Raw genomic sequence first — 27,147 nt, 5'->3', positions numbered from 1 at the left:
AGAGATGATTTTCCAGCAGAAAATAAAAGGGAGATGGGAACACGTCTTCTGCATTTTCATTCACAAAATCTCTACAACTCTGGGGTCATAGGGACAATTGAAAAAGTGGTGTAGATCATGACTTAGCAGAAAGAGAATAATACACACTTCTGGGTGGCAGTCTGGGATTATCTGTTTAATCTAGCCCAACAAGGCAGATCCAGCTCATATTTTTTCTTCTTCCCCAAATGGCTTCATTTATCACCTTGGGTATATATTCACCAAATCTTGTCAACATCTCGCACTTGGGGCTTTCTACAGGTAAAAACTGTGGCAACTAATCTGAATGCAGCAGAGGAGGCCCTGGAGGCTTATCAACGTGAGAAGCAGCAGCGGCTGAATGAACTGCTGGTTGTGATCCCGTTGAAGCTCCACCAGGTGATGGGGCTGGAGGTTGCCCCACCCTCTCTAAGCAGAAAAGCCATCACCCTCAGACTTTTCCAGAGAAAGATTCATGGGACACTGGTGGAGAGAAGGGCAGTCCTTGTCTGAGACATCTACCTGCAGAATGACACCCCGTTTCTTACCCTTTCTGAGATTGTTATCAAAGCATAATATCAAAACACGTATATTTCCTGGTGGTTGTTATGACTTTGAAAGTTGAATAACTTCAAGTCTGAAGCAATGAGGAGCCTATGACTTAAAGGAATGGCTTGGAGGTTGAAATCTTCTTGTCTTTTAGACACATGGCACTTTTCACACCTTCTTTAAATAGATGTGGACTAATGGTGTAAGAATTATCTTCCCTTATTCTTTACTTGTTAATGAGGGAGGTTAAGATAAAAGGAAAATACTTTTCCCCCTTTTCTTTGTCCATCTCTATATCCCACTTGAATTACAACTTATATTAAAATGCAGAGATCATATCAGCAAAGGCCCCTTATAATGCATTTTGTCAGGTAAAGAGACAGAGCTGTATCTGAGAAGAAAAACCGAGGATCAGCCTTACATTTATCTTGTTTAACCTGACCCAAACTGGATTAACTGTAGCAGTTTGCCAAATATTCCAGCCCTGAAATGTCTGTTCCATCCTTAGGCAGTAGATATCCAGCATGGTCATTTTGGAAAGATTTGCTGTCCCAGAGGGATGTAATGTGACTTCTTTTTGAAAGCAGCTTCCTGCTTTTACCTTCCTCAGTGGTGAGAGTTAGGAGACCAAAGGTCATGACCTAACAAGGGACAGAAAAAGAAGCACACCCCTTTCTATGACTTTATATTTACTTTGGTTTTTGTCTATTTTGATACCAGTTTTGTCATGCTTTTGTAGATAGAGTATGTGCTATTTGGAGAACTACCGAGTGATCTTTCTGGAACTTTAGTCTTTTCCAACCACTCCTTGGGACGATTGCAAGAACGAATTGTCCAGCTCCATGAGGAAAATTCCAAGCAGCAAAAACTTAACAAAGAATGCCGGGAGAGGCGTAAGCAGCTCATCCGAGAAAAGAGAGAGATGGCCAAAACAATACAGAGTGAGTAGTAAGCCCATGGCTTACCTAGTAATATTTATTGATTACAGAGGGAACTGTCAAGTGGTCATCTCCAGCTCTGAAAACAGTAGGTCATCACAGATCCAAACCGCTGAGCAGAAATAACACCTTCCCCTCTTTCTACTTATTCTCTCTCCTGATGCTATCAAAAAGTTACTCTCCTATTTTAAAAATTATAAATCTTTTGTCACGGAAACAATTTCTCACAATTTTTAATGTTTTTATGTTTAATAAAATGTAGAAAAATATAAAAAGTACCCACTACCAAGCTTAAGAAATAAAGCACTGAAGATATAATTGATGGCCTTTCTCTTTCTAGTATCATTCTGCTCTCTTCTTCCCCAGGATCAACCATGAGGCAGGTACATACACATATAGATGTATTCACACACACTATATGAAGTGTCTTTGCATGTTTTTGCTATAATTTGCAACTCACTTTATTAACCATTTTTTAAGAGTAATCTGTAATGCTACAGATAATTAACCATTTTAACTGCTACTACAGTATACCATTGGACTATAAGAGTTTTTCTTTGGCCTCCTGTTGATGGACATTTAGGGTATAGTAATTTTTCATGATTACAGACAATGTTTCAGTGAACCTTCTTGTACATGTCTCCCTGTGCATGTGTGGGAGGTGAGTCCCCAGGACTGGGAACTGTGGGTGAGATGGGGGTGTGTGTGCATTTTCTGCTCTCCTGGGTATTGTCAAGTTGTCCTCCAAAATGGTTGCACTGTTTTCTCTTACTACTGTTTCCCTCACCACCCGAGAGGGTGAGAATTGCCTAGGTCTCATAGTCTCATCAACACTTAGTAATGTTAGACTTTCATGTTTCTGTCAACCTGGTATATGTTAAAATTGTATTTCACTGTGCTTTTTGTTTCCCTAGTACCTTGAGGTTGAATGTCTTCACATACACTTATTTGCCATTTATTTGTATTCTCATATGAAACTTGCCTGCTATACACCTTGCCCAGTTTTTTACTTCTGTTTTTTATTTTTCTTATTGATTGTAGGGAGTTTATTCTTTTGTTTTTAATTCTTTTTTTCCTATATTCTGTCTTTATCTATTACATGTATTTTGAATCTTTTCTAGTATGTATCTTGCCTTTTTATTTGGTGTATCTTTTGGGGATAAAAAATCAATATAATTAATTTATCAATCTGTTTATATTTTGCACATTGTGTATATATGTATGTCTTAAATCCTTTCCTATTTTGAGATCATATTTTTCTATTGTTTCTTCTGTTAGTAGTGTTCCTTACTTTTATGTTCTTGGTTCACCTGGAATTGAGGTAAATAGTGTAAGATATATGGAGTAAAGACATGGAACATATATGTAAGTGATGAAGTATTCCAACTTTAATAACAATAAAATTAGGAGTGGTATAACAGCATCTACCTTAATGCCCCAGAACTGTACACTTTTTTTTTTTGGCCACATCATGTGGCATGTGGAATCTTAGTTCCCTGACCAGGGTTCAAACCATGCATTGGGAGCATGGAATCATGTAACTACTGGACAGCAAGGGAAGCCCCAGAAGTGTACACTTTTAAAAGATTAAAATGGTACATTTTATTATGTGAATTTTGGCACAATTAAATATTTTTTTAAAGGAAAATTTGGAAAGTAAAAAAGGAAGAATATGGTTGTCAGTCAGTCCCAGTTGCTTGAATTTGTAGAAGTCTTCAGTGAGGTGGTGGTTCTGCTCTCATGGGTGGCTGGATTGTAAAATTTTAAAATACATGTTAGAACTCTATGTTTGAATAACACTTATTTGAGACACAGAGTTTTCTCAGGTGTAAACCTTGAGGCCCCAGTGTTTCTCTCATACTTCACATTCCTTTGACTTCTGTAGCCTGTGAATGTTGTTTATATTTGGAAATACTATTTGTCAAACCAAGGGAACAAACTAGTATGAAAATGAGGAAAGAAACTTGTTTTCATTTGAGAAACCTCTCAGTTTGGGAAAATGTGTGAAGATGAAATGAAGTATTCATATTTTTGGAATGTTAGTTGAAATTAAAAAAAAAAAGTTCTGTGTAGTAGAAGTTTTATTCAGTGGTTTTCAGTTCTTCTCCCATCCCTGGTTTGTTTTCTGAAAGCAAGTTGTGGGTCTGGTTAAAGACTGATCTTCTAATTCTGAGGGTGAAACTAGGAGTGGGTTCGTTTCCTATAACTCAGAGAAAAAAGGCTTAACAGTGATGAGAAACACCATAGTCACTCACTGGTGCCTTCTTCCATCCCAGACCCAATGGGGAAGAAGAGGAGAGTTTAGAACATGAGGTGGGAAGATAAGTTCTCTCCTTTTCAAGAAGAGCACAGCTTGCAGCTATGGGAAGGGGGAGTGGGGAATGGGGGGTGTTTCAGAAGGCTTTATGTCCCCAGGGAATACTAGCTGTGGGAAGGGCAAAGACCAGAGTCCATGTCCTAGTCCATGAGGCTGCCTTGGGAGAGGGCACCCTGATATATGGGCTAGCTGGGGGCAGTCAAGGTTCTTACTGAGGGGGCCAAGAGACAGCCACAGGCTAGATATACTAGAGCTAATAATCCAGTCATTATTTCATTTGCATCACTAATTATCATGGCCACCACATGATGCAAGTACATGGGGGTACCACTCACATAGAATAGAAATGAATAACCCTTCCTGGATTGTGCAAAATGGTGGTCATACCAATTATGCCTTTATCATTCAGTCATGGTAACGATTATACCTGAATACACATTCCTGCCCAGTAACTGAGTTGCATCAACTTGTTATGTTAGGGCCTTCAGACTTCACTTAGGGGATTCTGGTCATAGAAAATTTTGTTGCAAGGTTATACTTTCTTAAAATCCCACGAATGGAATTTTCTCCAGGTTTTCCAGCGTTCCCATGTTGAGGAAAGACAATAAAAAGTAAAATGTTGCATGTTAGATGAAAATAACTAAGAAGAAAAAATTAAAAGGAGTGGGAAACAGTGCTGAGACCTGTAGGAGGCCAAGGAGGAGTTCTCTGTAAATGTGATATACTTGCTAAGACATGGTTCTCCCTAGTGGTTAGAGAACAAGTCACACTTAGTTACACCTTCAGAAATGAGTGTACTGGAAATGAGTCTACCACCAGTCTCACAGCTTGTTTTCAGAAAATGGGCTGTGTGGGACCAGCCACGTGGCTATATTGGGAAGAGAATTCCAGGCAGGGTAATTCCAGAGGATTCCTTATGAGAATACCCAAGTGAGCCTGGAATGTTTGAGAAGTGAGAAGGTGTCTGGAGTAAATGAGAGAGGTGTGAGAGCTAACAGGGGCAGGGCAGGTAGGACCCTGTGAACCACTGCCAGGATTTGAGTGTTTTTACTTGGAGAAGGAAACTTCTATTCAGTACCTATTTTAGTCTTAGCACAAGATGTTACAGAGATCAGTAGTAAAAAATTAAAACCCAGAGGCTTTATCACCCTTTGGGGCCCATGAAGAGTCTGAGCAGGAGCAGACCAGAGTGTGTAAGTCACCTGGGAAAGGTGAATCTGTTTCACATGGGAATCTGAAGTTGATGAAAAGCCAGTACAGCAATGTGCATTCTAAGTGAGGAAAGCAGTAGGTGCAGTGTCACAGAGGAAAACCCAATTGGTAACATAAAGCCTTTTACCATCATCTTGCAAAAGCTGTTCCTTAGAATGGTATTGTTCATTTAATAACAGTGGGAGCTTCTGAACAGCCTGACAGTGGTTGTCTTCTTTTAGAAATGGAAGAAACAGTGAGTCAACTAATGATTAGCAAGTTTGGCCGCGTGATCAATCTAGAAGCCCTTCAGACACTTTCTGTGAATACAACGCTTGAAGAACTAAAGATCAAAAAGCTTCGAAAGGAGCTATCGAACGTAAAGGAAATGAAAATGTGGGAGGTAAGGATGAGAGGGCAAGTGACCCTCTGGGCAGAGGTGAGAACTCCTGGTGAGCAGTCATGGGGTTCCTGCAGAGCATCTCTACATCTGTGCAGCTAGAGCATCTCACAGGCTCCTGTGAGCCCCACTGAGCTCCCCCATGGTCTTAAGTCTGTCTCGGCTTCCTTATCATTCACTTAATTGGAGGTACTGGTCTATCTTGGAATGAAGCACCAGCACTGGAGTCTGGGGTCCAGGATTCATGTAATTATGAGGGCAGCATGGCATGAAGGATGAGATATTCCACTCTGAGGTCCGCATTAATGTATAAATGCTGTAAGTGTTAGACATGAACTGCTATACTCTGTGCCTGTTAAGTTACTTCAGTTGTGTCCGTCTGTTTGTGACCACATGGACTGTAGCCCACCAGGCTTCTCTGTCCATGGGATTCTCCAGGCAAGAATACTGGAGTGGGTTGCCAAGCCCTCCTACAGGGGATCTTCCCAACCCAGGAATCAAACTCTGTCTCTTATGTCTCCTGCATTGGCAGGTAGGTTCTTTACCACTAGTAGCACCTGGTAATGCTCCGAGGATCCTACTTATATAATTCTATATAGCTTTTGCATGTTGTTTCCATTCTGGAAATTAGAAAAGCATCTCTAAGTAATAGATTTTGTAACAGGGTATATACTATTTAGCTGGTAGGGTCTTAAATGTTAATGCCTACACTGTTCCTGGAGCCATGAGATGAGGCAGTATTCCAGTTACACCCTGATTCAAAGAGAGGGGCTTTTTACAAAGATTTTATAAGCTCACAAATCACATGGCTTCTCTAGTTTTCTGACTTAACAGCAGATAGGGAAGGAGGAGAGGTTCCCAGTGGTATCTTTTCTTTTCTTATCTAAGATTTGTCACTGTACTGTGGAGAAACAAATTACTGTAGTGCTGGTGTCGGTGGGACTGGTTCCAGTCAGGGTAGTGCTGGAGATAATATGTGCAATCTAAAATAATTTGTTGGAGTAATAGGGTAACAAAGGAAAGCCAATGGCAGATGTATGGCCATTGAAGCTGGTCACCTTGAGGACTCTGGGCCAACACTGGGGGACAAGTGATACAGGAAAGTTTCTGGTTAAACAGTCATTCTCCCTTTTAATTAATGAACACCAGCACTCATTCAGCATACTAATATCCTTCTTCAGAAGTGGAGTGATATGTATCTCCATCTTATTTTTGCCCACTTTCATCCTACTTATTCTTTTTTTCTGTAATCACACCTGATGCACCTGCTTCTATTATTGGCTTACTATATTTCCCCATGTGCATAGGGCTTCCCTAGTGGCTCAGATGGTAAAGAATCTGCCTGCATTGTGAGAGGACCTGGGTTCGATTCCTGAGTTGGGAAAATTTCCCTGGAGAAGGGAATGGCTACCCACTCCGGTATTCTTGCCTGGAGAAATCCCATGGACAGAGGAGACTGGTGGGCTTATAGTCCATGGGGTCACAATGAGTTGGACACAACTGAGCAACTAAGCAGCAGCAGTCACTGTACGTGACAGGCAGTGAGTACAATAAACATGGTCTTTAAATTCTACAAGGGCAAAGTCTAGTTTGTCAAGAAAAACTTCTGGGCTTCCCTGGTGGCTCAGACAGTAAAGAATCTGCCTGCAATGCCGTAGACTCAGGTTTGATCCCTGGGTAAGACAGATCCCCTGGATAAGGGAATGACAGCCCACTCCAGTATTCTTGTCTGGAGATTTTCATGGACGGAGGAGCCTGGTGGGCTATGGTTCATCGTGTTGCAAAGACATGGACACCACTGAGTTACTAACACTTTCACTTTCATGTGCATATCAGTCCGTTTCCTTGAGGGTTTTGATCAAATCTGGACATTTGTTTTTGTTTCCTCTTTCATTCACTGAATCCATTGTACACCTTCCTGCCCTGGTAGGAAAAGATTGCTCAAGTTCGATGGGAATTGATGATGAAGACAAAAGAGCACACCAAAAAACTTCATCAGATGAATGATTTGTGTATTGAAAAGAAGCAGCTTGATTCGAGACTGAATACTCTACAGAACCAGCAGGTATGTTCCTTTTCTTTAGACCCTTTGTCAGAATTTGGGATGTTCTGTAAAGGGAGCTATTCATAAGAATACTAAGTGCTGGCTTTTAAACGAACCTTGATCTTGAATGGGTTTTGGCCCACCTGGGTCTCTGAGGACACTGAGTTGATGCTGTTTACATTACAATGAGGGACTAGCTTCACTGTATGCCTATTGGGTGCTATGAAATTCAAACAGAAAGTACTGATTAAGGGATTTGCCTTGACCCTAGAGAGGTAAGGTTATTTAAGTGTAAATAACAATGTCAACATGCTCCCTGAATTTGGTGTCAAACATCCATTTTCAATATCAGGTATTTCCTTTGACCTAAAGTCTAAACCACGTTACTTATTAACACACTTGTTACTTTTTATGGCTTTCAACTTGCTCTGATAGGTTTTTTGAGGCTAACATAGTAATACTTAACACATAGTATGTTGTGGGTAATACTTATTTAATAATAGAGTTTCTATTTAAGCCTTGCCTTCTAGGAACCAAACACAGGTATGGCATATTCTAAACTGTATGCTATAATATTTTAATAGTTTCTGTAAAAATGCTGTTTTCTCTTGGTTTTTACTTTTTAAGCTCCCAGGAAATATTTTAAACCAGGGGTTTTCAAAGTGTTTCCGTGAAGAATGGCATGTGCATCCCCTGGGGAGCTTGTTAGGAATGCAGATTCTGGTTCCCCAGTCAGACATACAGAATCAGAAGCTCTTGGGAGTGGGCCTAGAATCTAGAACAAGCCTTTCAGGGGACTCTGCTGCATGCTAGAGTTGAAGAATCACTGGTCTGAGCAAAAGTCCAAAAGAAAGAATGGATAAAAGACTTTGGGAGATTTATAACTAGAATTAGAGAAGAAGACTAGAACCTGAATGTCAAAGACCCTTTATCCACTAGACAGTTTTTGAGCTGAGAGTTAAGGCAGTGTTCAGGAAGGATGATGCCAAGACAGAACCTTCAGAGCTGGCCATGAATACACATCTGTTGGCTTGATGTGTTTTTTTTCCCCCAATTATTTTTATTAGTTGGAGGCTAATTCCTTTACAATATTGTAGTGGTTTTTGCCATACATTGACATGAATCAGCCATGGATTTACATGTGTTCCCCATCCTGAACCCCCCTCCCACCTCCCTCTCCATCCCATCCCTCTGGGTCATCCCAGTGCACCAGCCCTGAGCACTTGTCTCATGCATCCAGCCTGGACTGGCGATCTGTTTCACACTTGATAATATACATGTTTCAATGCTATTCTCTCAGATCATCCCACACTCGCCTTCTCCCATAGAGTCCAAAAGTCTGTTCTATACATCTGTGTCTCTTTTTCTGTCTTGCATATAGGGTTATCATTACCATCTTTCTAAATTCCATATATATGCGTTAGTATACTGTATTGGTATTTATCTTTCTGGTTTACTTCACTCTATAATGGGCTCCAGTTTTATCCATCTCATTAGAACTGATTCAAATGTATTCTTTTTAATGGCTGAGTAATATTCCATTGTATATATGTACCACAGTTTTCTTATCCATTCATCTGCTGATGGGCATCTAGGTTGCTTCCATGTCCTGGCTATGATAAACAGTGCTGCAATGAACATTGGGGTACACGTGTCTCTCAGATCTGGTTTCCTCAGTGTGTATGCCCAGGAGTGGGATTGCTGTGTCATATGGCAGTTCTATTTCCAGTTTTTTAAGGAATCTCCACACTGTTCTCCATAGTGGCTGTACTAGTTTGCATTCCCATCAACAGTGTAAGAGGGTTCCCTTTTCTCCACACCCTCTCCAGCATTTATTGCTTGTAGACTTTTGGATAGCAGCCATTCTGACTGGCGTGTAATGGTACCTCATTGAGGTTTTGATTTGCATTTTTCTGATAATGAGTGAGTTTCTGCAATTTTCTGGAAGAGTTTGAGTAAGATAGATGTTAGCTCTTCTCTAAATTTTTGGTAAAATTCAGCTGTGAAGCCATCTGATCCTGGGCTTTTGTTTGCTGGAAGATTTCTGATTACAGTTTTGATTTCCATGCTTGTGATGGGTCTGTTAAGATCTTCTATTTCTTCCTGGTTCAGTTTTGGAAAGTTATACTTTTCTAAGAATTTGTCCATTTCTTCCAAATTGTCGATTTTATTGGCATAGAGCTGCTGGTAGTAGTCTCTTATGATCCTTTGTATTTCAGTGTTATCTGTTGTGATCTCTCCATTTTCATTTCTAATTTTGTTGATTTGGTTCTTCTCCCTTTGTTTCTTAATGAGTCTTGCTAATGGTTTGTCATTTTTTTTTATCTTTTCAAAAAATCAGCTTTTAGCTTTGTTGATTTTTGCTATGGTCTCTTTTGTTTCTTTTGCATTTATTTCTGCCCTAATTTTTAAGATTTCTTTCCTTCTACTAACCCTGGGGTTTTTAATTTCTTTCTTCTCTACTTGCTTTAGGTGTAGAGTTAGGTTATTTATTTGACTTTTTCTTGTTTCTTGAGGTAGGCCTGTATTGCTATGAACCTTTCCCTTAGCACTGCTTTTACAGTGTCCCATAGGTTTTGGGTTGTTGTGTTTTCATTTTCATTCATTTCTATGCATATTTTGATTTCTTTTTTGATTTCTTCTATGATTTGTTGGTTATTGAGAAGCGTGTTATTTAGCCTCCATATGTTTGAATTTTTAATGTTTTTTTTTTCTGTACTTGAGATCTAATCTTAGTGCATTGTGGTCAGAAAAGATGACTGGAATTATTTCAGTTGTTTTGAATTTACCAAGGCTAGATTTATGGCCCAGGATGTGATCTATTCTGGAGAAGGTTCCATGTGCACTTGAGAAAAAGGTGAAATTGATTGTTTTAGGGTGAAATGTCCTATAGATATCAATTAGGTCTAGCTGGTCCATTGTGTCATTTAAAGTTTGTGTTTCCTTGTTAATTTTCTGTTTAGTTGATCTATCCATAGATGTGCGTGGGGTGTTAAAATCTCCCACTATTTTTGTGTTATTGTTGATTTCCCCTTTCATACTCGTTAGCATTTGCCTTACATGTTGTGGTGCTCCTATGTTGGGTGCATATATGTTTATAATTGCTATATCTTCTTCTTGTATTGATCCTTTGATCTTTATGTAGTGTCTTTGTTTGACTCTTTTCACAGCCTTTATTTTAATGTCTATTTTATCTGATATGAATATTGTGACTCCTGCTTTCTTTTGGTCTCCATTTGTGTGAAATATTTTTTTCCAGCCCTTCATTTTCATTCTGTATGTGTCCCTTGTTTTGAGGTGGGACTCTTGTAGACAGCATATATAGGGGTCTTGTTTTTGTATCCATTCAGCCAGTCTTTGTCTTTTGGTTGGGGCATTCAACCCACTTACATTTAAGGTAATTATTGATAAGTATGGTCCTGTTACCATTTACTTTGTTGTTTTGGGTTTGTGTTTATACAACTTTTCTGTGTTTCCTGTCTAGAGAAGATCCTTTATCATTTGTTGAAGAGCTGGTTTGGTGGTGCTGAATTATTTCAGCTTTTGCTTGTCTGTAAAGCTTTTGAATTCTTCATATCTGAATGAGATCCTTGCTGGGTACAGTAATCTGGGTTGTAGGTTATTCTCTTTCATTACTTTAAATATGTCCTCCCATTCCCTTCTGGCCTGAAGACTTTCTATTGATAGATCAGCTGTTCTCCTTATGGGAACCCCTTTGTGTGTTATTTGTTGTTTCTCCCTTGCTGCTTTTAATATTTGTTCTTTGTGTTTGATCTTTGTTAATTTGATTAATATGTGTCTTGGGGTGTTTTGCCTTGGGTTTATCCTGTTTGGCACTCTCTGGGTTTCTTGGATCTGTGTGACTGTTTCCTTTCCCATTTTAGGGAAGTTTTCAGCTATTATCTCCTCAAGTTATTTTCTCATGGTCTTTCTTTTTGTCTTCTTCTTCTGGGACTCCTATGATTTGAATTTTGGGGCATTTCACATTGTCCCAGAGGTCCCTGAGGTTGTCCTCATTTCTTTTGATTCTTTTTTCTTTTTTCCTCTCTGCTTCATTCATTTCCACCATTTTATCTTCTACCTCACTTATCCTATCTTCTGTCTCCGTTATTCTACTCTTGGTTCCCTCCACAGTGTTTTTGATCTCATTTATTGCATTATTCATTTTTAATTGACTCTTTTTTGTTTCTTCTAGGTCCTTGTTAAACATTTCTTGTATCTTCTCAATCCTTGTCTCCAGGCTATTTATCTGTAACTCCATTTTGTTTTCAAGATTTTGGATCACTTTTATTATTGTTTTTCTAAATTCTTTTTCAGGTAGATTCCTTATCTCCTCCTCTTTTGTTTGGCTTGGTGGGCATTTTTCATGTTCCTTTACCTGCTGGGTATTTCTCTGCCTTTTCATCATGTTTATATTGCTGTGTTTGGAGGGGCCTTTCTCTATTCTTGTGGTCTGTGGTTCCTTTTTATTGTGGAGGTTTCTCCCAGTGTGTGGGGTTGGACGATTGGCTTGTCAAGGTTTCTTGGTTAGGGAAGCTTGCGTCGGTGTTTTGGTGTGTGGAACTGGATTTCTTCTCTCTGGAGTGCAATGAAGTGTCCAGTAGTGGGTTCTGAAATGGGTCTATGTGTTAGGTGTGACTTTGGGCAGCCTGTATGTTGACGCTCAGGGCTATGTTCCTGTGTTGCTGGAGAATTTGCGTGGTATGTCTTGCTCTGTAACTTATTGGCTCTTGGGTGGTGGTTGGTTTCAGTGTAGGTATGGAGGCTTTTGGATAATCTCTTATTCCTTATTGTTCCCTGTAGTCAGGAGTTTTCTGGTGTTCTCAGGTTTTGGGCTTAAGTCTCCTGCTTCTGGATTTCAGTCTTATTCTTCCAGTAGCCTCAAGACTTCTCCAACTATACAGCACTGATAATAAAACTTGTAGGTTAGTGGTGAGAAGATTCTCCAGAGTGAGGGACACCCAGAGAGGTTCACAGAGTTACATGAAGAAGAGGAGAGGGAGGAGGGAGATAGAGATGAGCAGGAGGAGAAAAAGGGGGGACTCAAGAGGAGAGAGACAGATCTATGCAGTTGTCTGTTCCCAGAGTGTTCTCTGTAGCCCAGAACACCCACAGAGATTCACAGAATTGGACTGAGAAGAGAAGGGGGAGGGAGGAAATAGAGGTCATCTGGGGGAGAAAAAGGAGAGTCAAAAGGGGGAGAGAGTAATCATCACACTCCTGAGTAAAAATGGGTACTGAATATTGGATTCTTAAATGTCCAAAATTGATATCAAATACTGAAAAACAAAGATTAAAAATCTAGAGTAGAGGTTAGACTCTTAAAAATACAATATTAAAAACAAAAACACAAAAAATTTAAGAAATGTATATGAAGTTTGCTTTAAAAATGGGTCTTTTTTTTGCAAGGTTATAGTGAAATGAAAATGAAAATTATGGAGTAATAGAGGACTTTAAAATAAAATAAAATAAAATAAATAAAAATTTTTTTAAATTAAAAAAATAGTAAAAATATATGAAAATGAAAATTAAGGAGTAATAGAGGACTTTAAAAGAAAATAAAAGAAAATGAAAAGGCGTAATAGAGGAGTAATAGGGAATTTTAAAAGAAAATAAAAGAGAAAAAATTTTAAAAAAGAAAAAAAATTAAAAATATATCTAGGAATTTCTCTGGAGCTGTTGTGGGCAGTGTGGGTTCAGTTCAGTTTCAGATAGCTCTGTGTTCCAGCTTATGCTTCTTGATATCTATAGGCCTCTTCCAGTGTAGTCGGTGTTAACTACAGGTATTTTAATCTGTTGCACCTGTCACTTCCTAAGCAATTCCCTTTGTTTATTTGGCTTCTGTTTGCTGGTCTCTTCAGTGTCTAAGTTCTGCCCTGACACAAGCAGGCAGAGGTGGTCTCTTGTTTAGGTTCTCTTGTTCAGTCGTGCTGTGGGGAGGGAGGGGCACTGCAGGCAAATATCACTGACCTGTGTGGGGAGCATTCACAGTGTCCGGCCACACTGGGTTTGCCCCCGCTCACGGCGTGTGTGCTTTCCCCGTGTACACTGCTCAGGCTCCAGGCTGCTCTACAGGGAGTGGGCCCTGAGTTGCGTGCGGTTCCAGTTTTGGGGTACTCCACAAAAGCACAGACTCGGTTGGGCCTGCGTTTTGTGCCTTCCCTGGCCCGAGCAGCTCAGGCAGCCAGGAGCTTGACGGGCGCACTCTCCCCGGGTGCAGTGCACCTTATCCCCTCCGCGGTCCCAGCCTCAGTTTCCGCGCGACGGTTGAGTGCGCCTTGTCTATTCTGGGGAGGTGGTCTCTAGCTGCGACCCTACCAGCGGATGTCAACCATCCAGAATCTCAGGAAGTCTTTGGTTAGAAACTGGAAGCCTGTTTGCAGTTTGGTAGGGGATGCCTTCTCTGGAGTCGAGTTTGCCCCTTTCCCCTCCCCCCTGCCTCCTGCCTCCGCGGGGGATGGGCCGGTCCACAGCCAGCTAGCTCTTCTCTGGAATTGCTCAGTCCTTCCTTTGTTCTGTGAATGGGCCGGCAGTGTGTTCGGTTAGCGCTTTTCGCCGGTTAATTTTCTGTCTCTGCTATCCCACAGTTTAACTTGCTATCTCACATTAGCTCCCTCTGATTTCCCTCAGGGCATTCAGGCCTGGCCCTTACTCTAAGCAATGCTGCCCGCTCCTCTCCGTTCAACCCCCACTTGCTGGTGGCAGATGCGAGTGTCTGGGGTACTTTTCTGCTGGGAGTTGCTTTTAGGTATGTAATCTGTGGGTTTTATTTTTCCTCCCAGTTAGGTTGCCCTCCGAGATTCAAAAACTTCCCCTGGGCCCATCAGTGAGAGGGTTTCCTGGTGTTTGGAAACTTCCTCTATTACGACTCCCTTCCCGGGACGGGTCTCTGTTCCTAGCTCTTTTGTCTCTCTTTTTATCTTTTATATTTTGTCCTACTTCCTTTCGAAGACAATGGGCTGCTTTTCTGGGCGCCTGATATCCTCTGCTAGCAATCAGAAGTTGTTTTGTGGAGTTTACTCAGCATTCAAATTCGATGAATTTGTAGGGGAGAAAGTGGTCTCCCCATCCTATTCCTCCGCCATCTTAGCTCCTCTCCCCAGCTTGATGTGCTTTGAACATCCAGATACCTTGGCAAGGAAAGAGTTTGGACCCAGGAGCTCAGGGAAAGAAAATTATTACCTGGGTCTCTTTACATAGTATCACTTCATAGCTTTACAGGTATGGTCTCATTCCATTGGCGAGGTCACTGAATCTTCAAAATCTTCAAAAGCTCAGAGTGGTCAACTACCTGCTAATTAATGTGTGGAGAAGTTTGTTTTTTTAACTGAGGTCTGTCTGCTTCCCAAGCTGACTCCACTACTATTATTCTTACAACACTCTAGGCATGGAGTGGGGTGTAGATGGCAAGGCCAAAGACATTTCAAAGTAAGAGTAGCCAAAATTTGTTTGGATATGGTAAGGAGAATGAGGGAAAAGCTATGGTGACTTCAGGGTGACCATCTAGACTGACTAGGCATGGGTGGGGGGAAAGAGGGGCACGCATTTAGCTATAAGTAACAAAAGACAGTAGCTCAAACAAATAGGGGTGCTTTTCTTCACTTAAGCAGTCTGCAGGAGACAAATTAGGGGTTTGGGTTTATTGGGCCATGTCGTCATGGCCGGTATCTCTGTGATTCTCTCAGTGACTGGTAGAAATTCCCTTCAGAGTCACAGAGGCTGCCTCAGCTCTCTCATTGATGCCCGAATGCCAGCCTCTTGTCCCTTTCATCAAGAAAGCAAGCAAATGTTTTCTGCTACATCTACTGAGCCACTCCCAGCTGGAAGAGGAACTGGGTAAGGTTAGTATTTAGCTTTCATAGCCTCTGCAGTGAAGGTGGGCAAGGGGGAAGATAGGAGGTGTTATGTCTCTTTCTTTAATGTGCATTCAGATTTAGTGAGAATCTACTTATGATATGAGCTATATAGGAAAAGGAAATATCTTACCTTTGAATTCCAGTGATGATCCCTGTAGGGTATGAGTGACTGATAGCTAGCTTAATCAGATACCCTCTAAAGGGGATTTTTGCATGTAAGAGTTGCTTATTAGCACAAAGGGACACATTTCCAATGGTGGGATTTCAGAGGAAGAACTAAAGGGTTCTTAAAGAGCGGTGGCTATTTTAGATTGACTGCAAGGCAGGCACACCTAATAGAGCAATGAAGACAGAGAATTTTCCATATTCCAAATGATGCTTAAAGCAGGGAGTTGTTTTCTCTCAACAGGGCAATGCCTTCCAGGGCCCTCGGAAAGCAGATACTGAGGCAAGAGAAAGGGTCACTGAACTGATCCAAGTCCAAGCCGAAAGGATTCAGGCCTTAAAGGAAGAGATTGCTCTTTTGCGTAAGAAAGGTGGTCTCCTCCTGCCCCCGATTCATCGCCCACAAGAGAATGAATGAAGTCCCCGGGCTTTAACTTTGCTTTTTCCTCATATCCATCCATGATTTGACACATAATTCAACAGAAGTTCTGTTTCCTCATTGTCTGCAAAAGTCTAAAACCAGAGCCAGTCATGTAGTTTTAAGGATTTCCCCCCAAATGGTTATCTCAGAACTGACTGTAATGCTCAACAGCTACTTATATTGAACTGAATCATTTTAGATGTGCCTGGAACCAAATGGATCGAATATAAAGTCTCAGGAGGCGGAGTCTCAAACCATCAGAAAGAATCAGTAATATATCCTGTTTTGTAAAATTTGGTTTTTGGTTATCTGAATGTTTAGCCATTGGCAAGAAAATCTATCATTCAGCAAACCATGAGAAAACCTCCTTTTCTTGATGGTTAAATCCTTGGAAAATAAACTTCGTTATCTGGTATTCTCTGAGAGGACACAAGGGAAAAAAACCATTTTGCCAACAAACAATATCTGGGAAAAAGAAATACAACTTAGAATTCTGACATTGTTAACTTCATAAGTCAGTTATTTGAGGGCTCAGGATTCAGGAATATAAAGAACAGAGCAGTTGGCCTTTGGCTGGCATAAAGCAAGAAATAATCAGCTTCCTGAATCACCCAGAGTTTTAGCAAACTCATCAGCTCTGGGTGGAGCAGAGAAGTGTATTTTGAAGAATGGTTAAAAGGAGGCTCTTCTCTGAAGGTGTCTGCAACTTTACCAGCATTTCCTACAGTTTCTCACATCCTGTGCCATTTTCCTTCTGGTTCTACTTGTGTCATTTGCTGGCTTTAATACAGATAAGGAAGTAATGAAATGGATTCCATCACTGAGAGATCTCTAATAATAACTTTTGATTGTATGTAACATTTTGAGAGTATCCATTTGGTTTGGGGGTAAGTGGTCATTGGAATTCATCTAAGGATGATTTCACCAACAGTTGGATTCCTGTTAGTAATAGGTCTAACAACAGGTCCACTTTAATGACAGCCTCTCTGGAGGCTGTCCCAGAATATGAATTGGTTATTGAAAAGGAAAGGTAAAGAAGGCAATACTGCACCAATGTAGAAAGTGACTCAGCAAAGTCAAGTCTTCCTAACCTGTGGCTAGCCTGCTGATCTGCCTACCAAAATTATAAGCAAGACTTGGGTTCTTTGTTGGAATACATATATGTTAGAGGTGGCCACCTGGCCTGCTGTGTCTGAGATCCTTTCATCTTCCTATTTAAGAAGTCCAGATAGCTTACCATTTGTGCCTGTCAGCACAGAGCTCTGATGCATTAGCCTCTCTACTGGACAGCACCCTTTACCACCTTCTCTGTTCTTCGCCCTAAACTATGTGTGCCCTTCAAGTATTTAAGAAAAATATGCTAGTCTTAGCTCTGAATGTTTTAACTTTTATGTAGGAATAAGTAAGTAAAACAACATCTTGCCCAATTTCTAAGGGTCAGGAATCTGGGAGCCACTTAGCTGGACATTTCCAACCTGCATCTCCCATGAAGTTGCAGTCAAACTGTGCATTGGGGCTGTGTCCATCTGAAGCTTAGGTGGAACTGTAAGGGATACCAACAGACCTACTCACTCAACTGGCTGGCCACCCACCACCCTGAGCAGCTGCCTGGATACAGTGAGTAGTCCTGGAAGGGACACTGCCCCTTGTTGTGGTGAGAACTAGGGTTAAATTCCACTATTTTCCTGGGCCTCATTATCAGATAAAGGAGAGATTTAGATAAGCTCTGAGGATTCCTGTCATTCTAAAATCCTAATTAAGAATGAATGAATTCAGTCTATAGAAGAGCCATGTCAAGGATTCATGTGTCTATCAACTTAGGAGTAAAACCAGTCAAGATTACTACTTTTTGTCCAATTGAACCAGACAAAAATCACCAAAGTTTACAAATACTAAGCTTTCATACAGTATGTTTGGAATTTGACAATACAGTGAATTCATTCTTACTTTGAATTAGTCAAGAAATAGAGGTAGCTTTAGTTTAATTTCATTGATCCCAGGCTTAGTCTTGCATCTATAACTAAGTATGAGCAACTGAGTCTTTGGGAGGTTTAATATCAAACAGGAGAGCACCAGGGTGCAGACTTGACTAGGGATAGATGGAAAGCTGTCCTAGTTTCCTAAGCAAACTGTTTTCTGCCTCTTGCTGTGCCCTTAGAGAAGGCAGCCACCTTTGAGAGAGGCCAAAAATCAGTCTAAGTTTTTGTGGGTCAGTTGTTATCATTAAATATCAACATTGAAAGATGTAGAGCCCAGCCCTTCTGTCAGAACTTCATAGGAAAATGAGTTACTCATTTTGCCAAGACAGTCTATTCTGTTGGGCAGCTTAGGTCTCCTAACCAAGAGCTGAACTCTGCACCCTCACTAGCTCCCACACACCTAAGTCTTACTCTTCTTTTTGATTGTTGACTGAATCAGACTTTTAAAAGACACTACAGTAATTAACCTGAATCTAAAGAAATGCAAAATGCAATGAAACTGAATATATAAGTTGTTTTTTCTAGGTTAAAATGTAAAGGCCTGGTACCCTAATCTTTTCCTGCAATTGGCTAAATATGCACATTTATCTTGTTTAACCTGCCTTAGAAGTGCCTTTTCTTTCCCAGGACTTTTCTGGGGGGGGGGGGGGGGGGTAAAAGCATTCAGTGTTGTTATTTAAAACTACTTTCTGCACAGCATTGGAACATACCACTTCCATGCATAGCATTCACCAAAACTTACTTTGACAACCATTGAGATCAGTAAGAATAAAAAAAAAAAGATTTTAAAAAGCCAGTGGGCTAGGTGAGTTACAGCCCAGATCTGAGAGGTGAGGCCTGTCCCCCTCCTCCTCTAGGCCTTCCATGCCAGATTTTATCTGAAGTCACAATCCTGCCTAAAGTCCGAATCTTCCCTGCTTCTTCAATCTTGTCTGAAGTCTTCTCTTCCCTGCTCTTTTTCTCCTTTCCTATAATTTCCATATTCCTTATAGTCCTTCATTTCATTTCTTAAAATATTTTAAAAATACTGCTTTTCTAAAAACCATGTTCCAATTTAGCTGCTGGATAGAGAAAGGCTGCAAGAACCTCTTCTTGTCAGCAGAGGGTGCACTTGTCCAGAACCATCAAAGTCACTCCTGGGGCTTTCCTAGGATTTTGTTTATCCAATTCGTGACTAGAGTGTGAAGCTAAAGTCTACCATTGATGACTCTTAACGGGATTAAGTGTCTCAACTGGCATTTCATCTGTAACTCAATTCTACTGAAATCTAGAAGATACATTTCCCTCCTGAAAACAGTTAAAAGTGTGTTAGGGCTCTCAGCAAAAAGCTTTGGCCTCCATTTTACCACTTGTACAAAGAAAGGTTGATCCTGCGGTTGGAGGGCAGTGAGTAAATGTTCATTTTAAACAACTAGTGAGTCAAGTCCTCCGGCTACGTTGGTGTGTCTTTGGGAAAAAGGGAAGTGAATTTTACCAGGCACCGTATATTCAGGTGTAGCACAGAACTTCACTAAATGGTATTTTAGAGAAAACACTTAGTCAACACACACCTGCAGAGAAAAGATGAGTCTCATTCCTTCAAGCTGCCCAAAGCTTTACCTCAAGTCCAGTCAGAGAACAGTGAATCGGCTTCTCCTCGCCCCAGAGTACCCCACCTCCCTTTTGGACAAACAGTTACCACACACCTGCATTGATGAAAACACAACTGACATTCGACATTTAAAAGGACAAAATCAGAAATGTTTGCTGCCTTTTCCAGATCTCTCCTTGACGGATCTGAAAATGTTGCCAAGTGGATGTTTCTTCAAATACTCACTGAATCCTAACATCTGAAGAGAATGCTGACTCATACATGACTAAGCTGAAGGTTATAGGGAAGACTAAACATTTATTTAGATGTTACAGTGTTTATTTTTACAGAGATATGTTGTCACAGATTATTGCTTCTGGAAGGTTTGCTAATGCTCACAGTACTATACACATCTCAGTCTATCTCACAGGCATCTCGGGAAAACGTTGCCAGCAGCACCAGATCCAGCCACTGTCACGGTGGCTCCAGCTCTGATGCCATGGCTCTGGCTCTGCTTCTCTCATGGTCACTGTGGATGGTGTGCCTAGAGTCCTCCTGCCACAGGCTTTTCTGTGGGTCTGCTGCAGCCCTCCCTGGGCAGTGGCACAGGGTCCAAGGGGAATGTTGCCTCCTCAGACTGTGTTGCTCTTCGCCTGTTGATGCCTGTTATGCTGTGGCTTGTTTTCCATCTCAGACCTCAGTGGGGAGGACTTGCTGTGTCTCTCCAGAATTATGAAAACATATACATTTATTTACAAGTGCATAAATATATAAATATGGCTATTATAGAAAAATAAATACCAATCTCCTCTCTTTAAAAAAAATAATATATAGTCTTTGTGGGATATCAGCTTCTGCCTAAATTGTAGGAGGTGGTGTTTCAAAAGACATATGCACTGGTGGGCTGGGGGAGAGCCGCACCCCGAGTTCCTGCCCGGCATAGGCCCCTGAGGGGTGCTGGGGACACCAGTCTCCTTTCCCCACGGGGCAGGAGTCGGGACTGTCCACCTCTTCAACCGGCACGAGGCCCAGGCAGCATGGGGGTCCTGAGGTGGGAGAGAAGTGGGAAACGTTAGGGTCCAGACTGACCAGGAATAGTGCTCACTCTCTGGAACAGGAGCTGGCTACACTGGCCTTAGAGGAGACACAGAGACCCATAGCTATCAATACACAAGAACAGCTGCACTCCCTCTAAGGACAGTCACAGACCTGGCATGGTCCACTTCTTACCCACTGTCCCACCTGCACTTTTCAGTGGTGGAAGCGGGAGACCCTCCTGCATTTACCCTGTAACGGGGTGGAAATGAGGTGGGCTGAGCCCAGGAACTGTGCAAGACAATCCTACTCTTTTCATGTGTGGGCTGCCGGTCCAGTCTCCCCATGCTTTCTGGCCATGATTGTCCCACTCACAACTCACCCCCCAGATGGAGGGAGGCCAGTGTGGATGCTAATGGGGTCTGCGTCTCGGAGGTGCCTATATTGGAATTTATCTCCCAGAGCCAGAGTCTAGGATCTGCATGTGACCTAGCATCCACTCCATGAAGGCTAAGAAACATCAGCTCATTCTCTGAACCAGCCTGTGCCCAACCAGGTATCAAAAAGATGGGCACAAATAAAGCCAGTGGCTGGGCTCAGGGGCGCTGTGCATTGAGTCCCCTGGAGGGAAAGTCTGGTGGAAGCACAAAGTTCTATGATGTGAGAACTTGGCTTCTTAATGATGGGTGCAACCTCATTCCTTAATAAAGACATAGGACCCAGCAAAGCAAGGTGTTGCAGAGTGATGAGAAAGTGCCCCTTGGTTTGATGAGAGGAGCAGCAGGAATTTGCAAATTGCCTTGAAATGCTGAGACCACAAAGGTTTCTTTCTCTGAAATGGAGAAGTACCCTTTCTCCGTCTCTGTCAGCTTGAACCTGACACCATCCTGCAGATCTGCTGGGCCTTCAGCAGGGAAGGGCAGCCAGCTCCCCTTCACACCCCCATCCTGGATATACAAGCTGTGGATGGTCTTTACCAAGCATTACCCTCAAGCATCACTGTTCTCTCCCTGCCTCCATGTCACTCCCGGGGCATGGATGTCTATCTTATTCTGCTCTGCCCTTGGCACTGACCTGGGTGAAAAACAGGGTCCCACATGGCTTCCAGCCCAGGACTCTGGGGTACACTCCTCATGCCTGGCTGGCCCGTGGCTTCAGGCTGCTCCTGGAGGTGGTGGCAATCGCGGTGTGGCGGGAGCAGCTGGTGAGCTGAGTCATCGGGCAGTGTATACAGGAAAGCGCCCTCATCCGGGTTAGACCTGGGTGCTCTGCATGCACATAAGCAGATGGGGGGAGGATTGAGGCAGGGGAAGAGTGGGCCTGGATCCCACATTCCTGGCTGCTTCCCTGTCTGTGGGCACCAGAGCTAGGCAGAGCTCAGACGGGGCAGGGGCTGCTCCCCTCTGGACATCAAGAGTGCCACATCATCACTTGCATGGGCAAGTCTAGTCAATATCCATTTGATTCCATGTATGTCCCAAGTATGTGAGAGGATGTGGAGTCAGGTGCCTGTGGATATAGCCAGCTGTGTGGCGCTGCTCTGGACTGACAAGCAAGGGGAGAATTTCTGAGCAGAAAAGGCATCATAATTACAAAAACAACAACTCCCCCTCAGGCTCAGAGTCCAGTGGAGCAGGCTGTCACAAGAGGATCCCTGAGGGGCACAATAGGGCTCCCCTCTCAGTGACTGATGTCAGGTCTGGGAAGCCAGGGAGAAAGTGAGCTCTGGGGCTCAGGAGTGGGAGGCCGGGGTACCTGGGAATCTGTGGACTGTGGGGGTCGAATCCACTGCCAAGAAAGGTCTGCCTCAGCATGCTGTTCACATCCTCCTGCTGCTCAAAGGGTGATGAGAAGGTCACATCAGAGTCCAGGTAACTTTCCCGTTCTTTGTTCAGCAGCCCAGGATTGAGCCTGGGAGGGAAGAAGTCCCAGGAGGTGGCCCAACCACCCCTCTGTGGCACCCCATACCTGTGTGCCCACACTGCTCCCAGAGCCACGTTACCTGCTGAAGCTCCCCTGGACAGTGCTGCTGTGGCTTCATGCCTGGGTAGCCCACGGCAGCTACAGGGCAGGCCCTGTTCACGTATACCCCATTGGCACAGGCCCGGCCGTTGGTGCCACTGAGGTAAGACTGCCCACTGGCTCGGTGGCCTGGGAGCCCTCCCAGTGGTACCATAGTATATTGGCAAGAGGAGGACAGAAGGGCACTTCGAGGAAATCCCAGGTCTGTTGTATGCTCTGGAAGAACACAAGACAGAGCTATGTTTAGGTCAAGGAGGCCTGGGGAAGCTGGTAAAAAAAGTCCCATATGAATCTCAGAAAACTCCTGAGGACTTAAGGTCAAATGAGGTAGGCAGGGAATTGACTCTGCCCCAGGTGAGAGAATATTCTCTCGGAAAATTCTTCCTGTCACCCACTTCCTCACAGCTAGACTTTTTTTTTTTTTTTTTTGCAGTAGGAGAGGAGATATAGGACCAAGGTCTGGGAGAACAAAGTGGTAAGTGAACAGAAGGAGCGCAATATTTAAATGAAGCAAGGTGACCAGATGTGTTGCCATGTGAAGCAGAACTCAGTGGATAACTCAGATTAACCGAGGATTAGGGGGACAGCTCAAGGCAGCCGCAGACCTGAGGAGGCAGGAAGAAGTAGGGTCAACGTGTGGTCAATCGGCAGCTTCAGATAGTAAAAGGAGACAGACCTAGGTAAGTGCTGAGCTCCAGGGATGCAGCGAGGACAGACAAACTCCCATTCTATCCCCTACCTTCCAAGACCTGTGAGCATCTTCTGACTCTCTCCCATCCCTCTGGAGGACCCACCAGGAACCTGAGCTCCCATCAGTGTGAAGCAGGGTGCCGGGGATCCAGCCCCCTGGGATCCAGGCAGAGGCCTCCGTGGGGGATGGAAGGCCCCTCCTCTCTCCCTGCCCCGGGCTCCTTCCCCTTGGTGCTGAGGAGGGTCACTCACTCACTTTGCTTAGACCAGGCCCTCCACAAGCAGAAGGGGATGAAGGCAACGATGATGAGGACGATAGAGCCCAGGACGACCCCAACAATCAGGTAGGGCAGGTCACTGGAGCGGGCCACCATGGCCCCCGTGCCCACTGGCCGCTCTATGGTTTCAGGGGGTGGTGGCTGAGGTGGGGCCAGAGTTGGGGGTGGAAGTCGACCAGGCTGACCTGAAGACTTCCGAGCTGTAATGGGGACAAAACTCACATCAGCCTCTATTTCTTTGACATTGCTTTCACGACAAATAGGACAATACCCTGATTCCACGGGTGTGAGAAATGGGGTCAAACTCATAAGGCAGTGCCTCTGGCAAAGGAGTGTGGTGTCCAAGCTCAGAATGAAACAGACATCTAATGTGAAACTGGGTGTGGCTGAAGAAACTTGACCCTTATATTTCAAAATACATCCTGAAATGTTTATGGATCAATAGCTAGGGTCAGGCTGGGTCTTTGGGGAAGAACTGATATAGGGACTTTCTAAACAAATAGCTGGGGATCTTTAGGAAGAGCATATTAAAAAATGCATGAAACCAAAAAGAACTGAAAATGGAAGAACTTCCATGTGAAGCTGCTATTCCTGGGTACACTGGAGATGCAAAGTCCTGGGTCTGAGCTGGGACATGGGGTTTGGGCTCCCTAGGACCGACAGTGCTTGGGAAACACCAATCCAAAGTCCATGAGGTGGCACCTCCTCATCCTTGTGCTCTCATCAGGGTGTGTCTGACGTCAACTCCTTTTCCCAGCTGTCTTTTCCCTGAGTTTCTAATACAACAGTCCTCTGGGGTTTCCCACAACCTCTCTGAATGCTGCTGTTGCTTGTATTACTCTCTCCTTGCCTTTTTCTTCCTGTCTTTGCTTCAGACACCAAGAAGTCCTCCTGGTCCCTCTCAGTCTACACTCTCTCTTCTTCACTCTATTCTGTTCCCACGATTTCAGCCTATATCCTGATGACTGCCAAATACCCTCACACAGGGCCCTGCCTAGGCAGGAGACCTGCTCCCTCACAGGACACCTGCATTCCAGTGTCTCAGAAGAGCCAGACTCAGTGCATCTCCAAGTGGTTCACTTCACTCCTTCTGCCCAGGATGGGGTTCTCTGCTGGTCTTCCCATCTCGATAAATGGCACCACCACCTGAGTGCCACCTCAGCTCAAAACCTCAAGTTTACCCTGAACTCCTTTTGCTCTCTCTAAGCCTCAATGCACCACGTCCCTGGTCCTCCCTATACATCCTCAGGAAAGAAACTCACACCCACTCTCCTTCTTTTCACCTTTGCTTCCCGGCCCCAGTTCTCGCCCCTCAGTTCTGCACAGTCACCTTCCTGACAAATCCAACGATGACCCTTCTCCACCTCACAGCCCATGGGGTCCTTGATGATCCCACTGCCTCCCAATGTCCCTGGCCTCTTCTCTGAGCGCTGACACCTCTCGCTTCCAGTGCCACACACTCCCACCAGGTGGAGGTACGTGCAGGCTTGTCCTGTTCCCAGGTGGCTCCCTCCACCTGGCTGAAGGCTCAGTTCTTCCAGAAGACCCTTGCAAAGCCCATGTAAGGGCTCTGTTCTCTGCCCTGGGCACTTTGTGTCACCTGACAGGGGACTGCTGGCTGTGTGTGCACCCCTCACTTCTCTGCATGAGACAGACAAGGGCAGGAAGGGCACACAGGAGAGAGAGAGAGAGCTGACGTCACAGGAAAATGGACTGTTTCCTTGTCTCTATCCTCCAGATCTATCTTCTCCAGATTGTTTTCTTGCAATCTACCTTTCAGTGTTTGCAAAATGGAAATATCTATCCACTGACCAAGTGCAAAAATTGTTATTTTATGACTATGTTTAACATGTTTCAGTGCAGGGAGAGAGTCTGGCCTTGTAGTTAGATGAACTTGGCCCACAGCGTGCTCCACCACTAACTAGCTGTGTGACCTTGGTCAAGGTATAACATGTCCTAATGCCCGGTTTCTCTCATGGGGTTGTAGTTTAAGTAAACCAACTAGTGCAAGTACCAGATGTTATCATAGGAATAAAGTGTTTATAGAAAGCTCTCAAGACTGGGTTCTAGTCCATGAGATCACGTATGACTTAAATCCCAAGTTCCATGAAACTGTTATGATGGCATCCCCATTTGTACTTGATAAGAGGCACAGCCCAATGAACAGATGGGTTAAAGTGGCAAAGTTGGGGGATACTTGGAAGATAAGGAGTCATTCCGGAGAAGAGAAACCCAGCACATACAGAAATGGCTTTGCCCAGCCTGCTGGGAAGAGCGAGAGGAGAGTGGCAAACCCGAAGAGACTCACCTTTGGTTTCACATATCATCACGTTGCTGAACTCACTCTCCCCCCCTTCATTGAAGCACTGCATCTTAATGTCATAGGAGGTCTCTGGCTGTAGGTGGCTGATGGAATGCCAGTATCGATCCCCTGGGGGAGAGACCGAGAGAGTCAGATGTGGTGATCATGAATGTGTTTGCTCAGTCCCCACTGGAGGTGATGTTCTGGATGCTGGCCCATGGTATCCTGTTGTCCCATCACCCTGGGAAGGAAGCATGTAGGCCTATGAACCCAATGACCTCAAGTACATCATGAAAGAGCCAACACTACAGGGCATGCTAGCCCAGGTTTTCTCCTTTCACCAGCTTCTGACTCCCCTGACAATTAGGGGAAACTACCTCACACGGGAAAAACCTCACAAGGGTTTCTCACCTTCCACCATATCCTTCTTGTAGTCACTGTCGTTGTCACTGTCTGTGGGTCGGTAATAGATATAAAAGCCGTGGATTGGGGTGTTGTTGTTACTTGATGGGATATACTGCAGGGAATAAAAAAAACAAGTTGACAATGAGCAGAGAAATCATCATGTGAGCAGAACCACTGGTGGATGGAAAAATTACCCAGCCTAGAGTTTAAAATTCACTGGGGACCCAGACAGACATTTCTTATGATCTCTAGGCTCTCTGGACAATGACATAGAGATTACTCATTATCTTACGTAGCCTAGGAGTCCCCAGCTTTTAGAGAAACAAACTACCATTTCTTCAGAGTTCCCTCTGAAACTTCCTGGGTATTGTAAGGGTGAGCCTCTCTGGCCAATTTCTAGGAACACCTAAGGGGAGGTAGCTTAGGATGAGCCAAGGGAGAAAGGTGATTCCTTCCTGCCCGCACTGCTGTCCACTTCTGTCCAGCATGGAGCTTGGTTTTGTCACTCCGCTGGTAGCTGCACCAGACCACTCACCATCCACTTGAGCATGATGGTGGTCTCATTGACGGCATCAGTGAAGGTGATGTAAGGGCCTGCCACAGGCCTCTCGTACACTCGGCTGCTGTAGCCTGACACCACGTAGGGCCGGGAGGGGGTGCTGGGCTCGCTCTCCCCCAGCATGTTCAGAGCCCGGACTCGGAACTTGTAGGAGGTGCCTGGGGAGAGAGACTCCCTGAACCAGGGGCCAGGAGACACCACCTGCCTCCTGCTCAGCCCATGCAGGCTGAGGACCTAGAGGGATCTTCTGGGCATCTTTCCCCAAAAGCAAGCCTTAAAGGACTCCAGGACTCCCACCCTCATCAGAAAAGAGCCAGGAGGTGGTTTGGGACTATTCATGGAGAGAGGGAGGCAGAAGTAGCGGCTTGTGGGGCTGAGGTAACATGACCAAGAATGGCCACGAGAGCC

General features: G+C 43.8%; 2 protein-coding genes across 10 annotated transcripts in view; one reads left to right on the top strand and one right to left on the bottom strand.

Annotated features, from left to right (window-relative positions):
* The window catches only part of LOC110128743 (cilia- and flagella-associated protein 44), a 148,611-nt gene extending 129,996 nt beyond the window's left edge, over positions 1-18,615 (top strand). For 5 of the 7 annotated variants that reach the window (XM_070465929.1, XM_070465927.1, XM_070465931.1 and 2 more), the window contains 5 exons: positions 301-417; positions 1,307-1,508; positions 5,256-5,416; positions 7,344-7,478; positions 15,723-18,615. In XM_070465929.1, coding sequence (XP_070322030.1) covers positions 301-417; positions 1,307-1,508; positions 5,256-5,416; positions 7,344-7,478; positions 15,723-15,896 — 789 coding nt within the window. In that variant the 3' untranslated portion in view covers positions 15,897-18,615. Of the gene's footprint in view, positions 1-300; positions 418-1,306; positions 1,509-5,255; positions 5,417-7,343; positions 7,479-14,087; positions 14,206-15,165; positions 15,299-15,722 lie in introns of all 7 variants that reach the window. The other 2 variants (XR_011487194.1, XM_070465928.1) reach the window with 2 other exon arrangements.
* Positions 18,616-19,746: 1,131 nt separating this feature from the next.
* BOC (BOC cell adhesion associated, oncogene regulated) overlaps positions 19,747-27,147 on the bottom strand; it is a 74,548-nt gene continuing 67,147 nt past the window's right edge. For all 3 annotated transcript variants that reach the window (XM_070465932.1, XM_070465934.1, XM_070465933.1), the window contains exons 13-20: positions 26,716-26,897; positions 26,187-26,292; positions 25,782-25,904; positions 23,452-23,673; positions 22,486-22,721; positions 22,239-22,315; positions 21,558-21,751; positions 19,747-20,494 (exon numbers count right to left, since the gene is read on the bottom strand). In XM_070465932.1, coding sequence (XP_070322033.1) covers positions 20,307-20,494; positions 21,558-21,751; positions 22,239-22,315; positions 22,486-22,721; positions 23,452-23,673; positions 25,782-25,904; positions 26,187-26,292; positions 26,716-26,897 — 1,328 coding nt within the window. In that variant the 3' untranslated portion in view covers positions 19,747-20,306. The remainder of the gene's footprint in view (positions 20,495-21,557; positions 21,752-22,238; positions 22,316-22,485; positions 22,722-23,451; positions 23,674-25,781; positions 25,905-26,186; positions 26,293-26,715; positions 26,898-27,147) is intronic.

This window comes from Odocoileus virginianus, chromosome 4, assembly GCF_023699985.2.
Source record: "Odocoileus virginianus isolate 20LAN1187 ecotype Illinois chromosome 4, Ovbor_1.2, whole genome shotgun sequence".
In the NCBI taxonomy this organism is placed as follows: Eukaryota; Metazoa; Chordata; class Mammalia; order Artiodactyla; family Cervidae; genus Odocoileus; species Odocoileus virginianus.
This window is presented reverse-complemented; position numbering and strand designations above follow the sequence as displayed.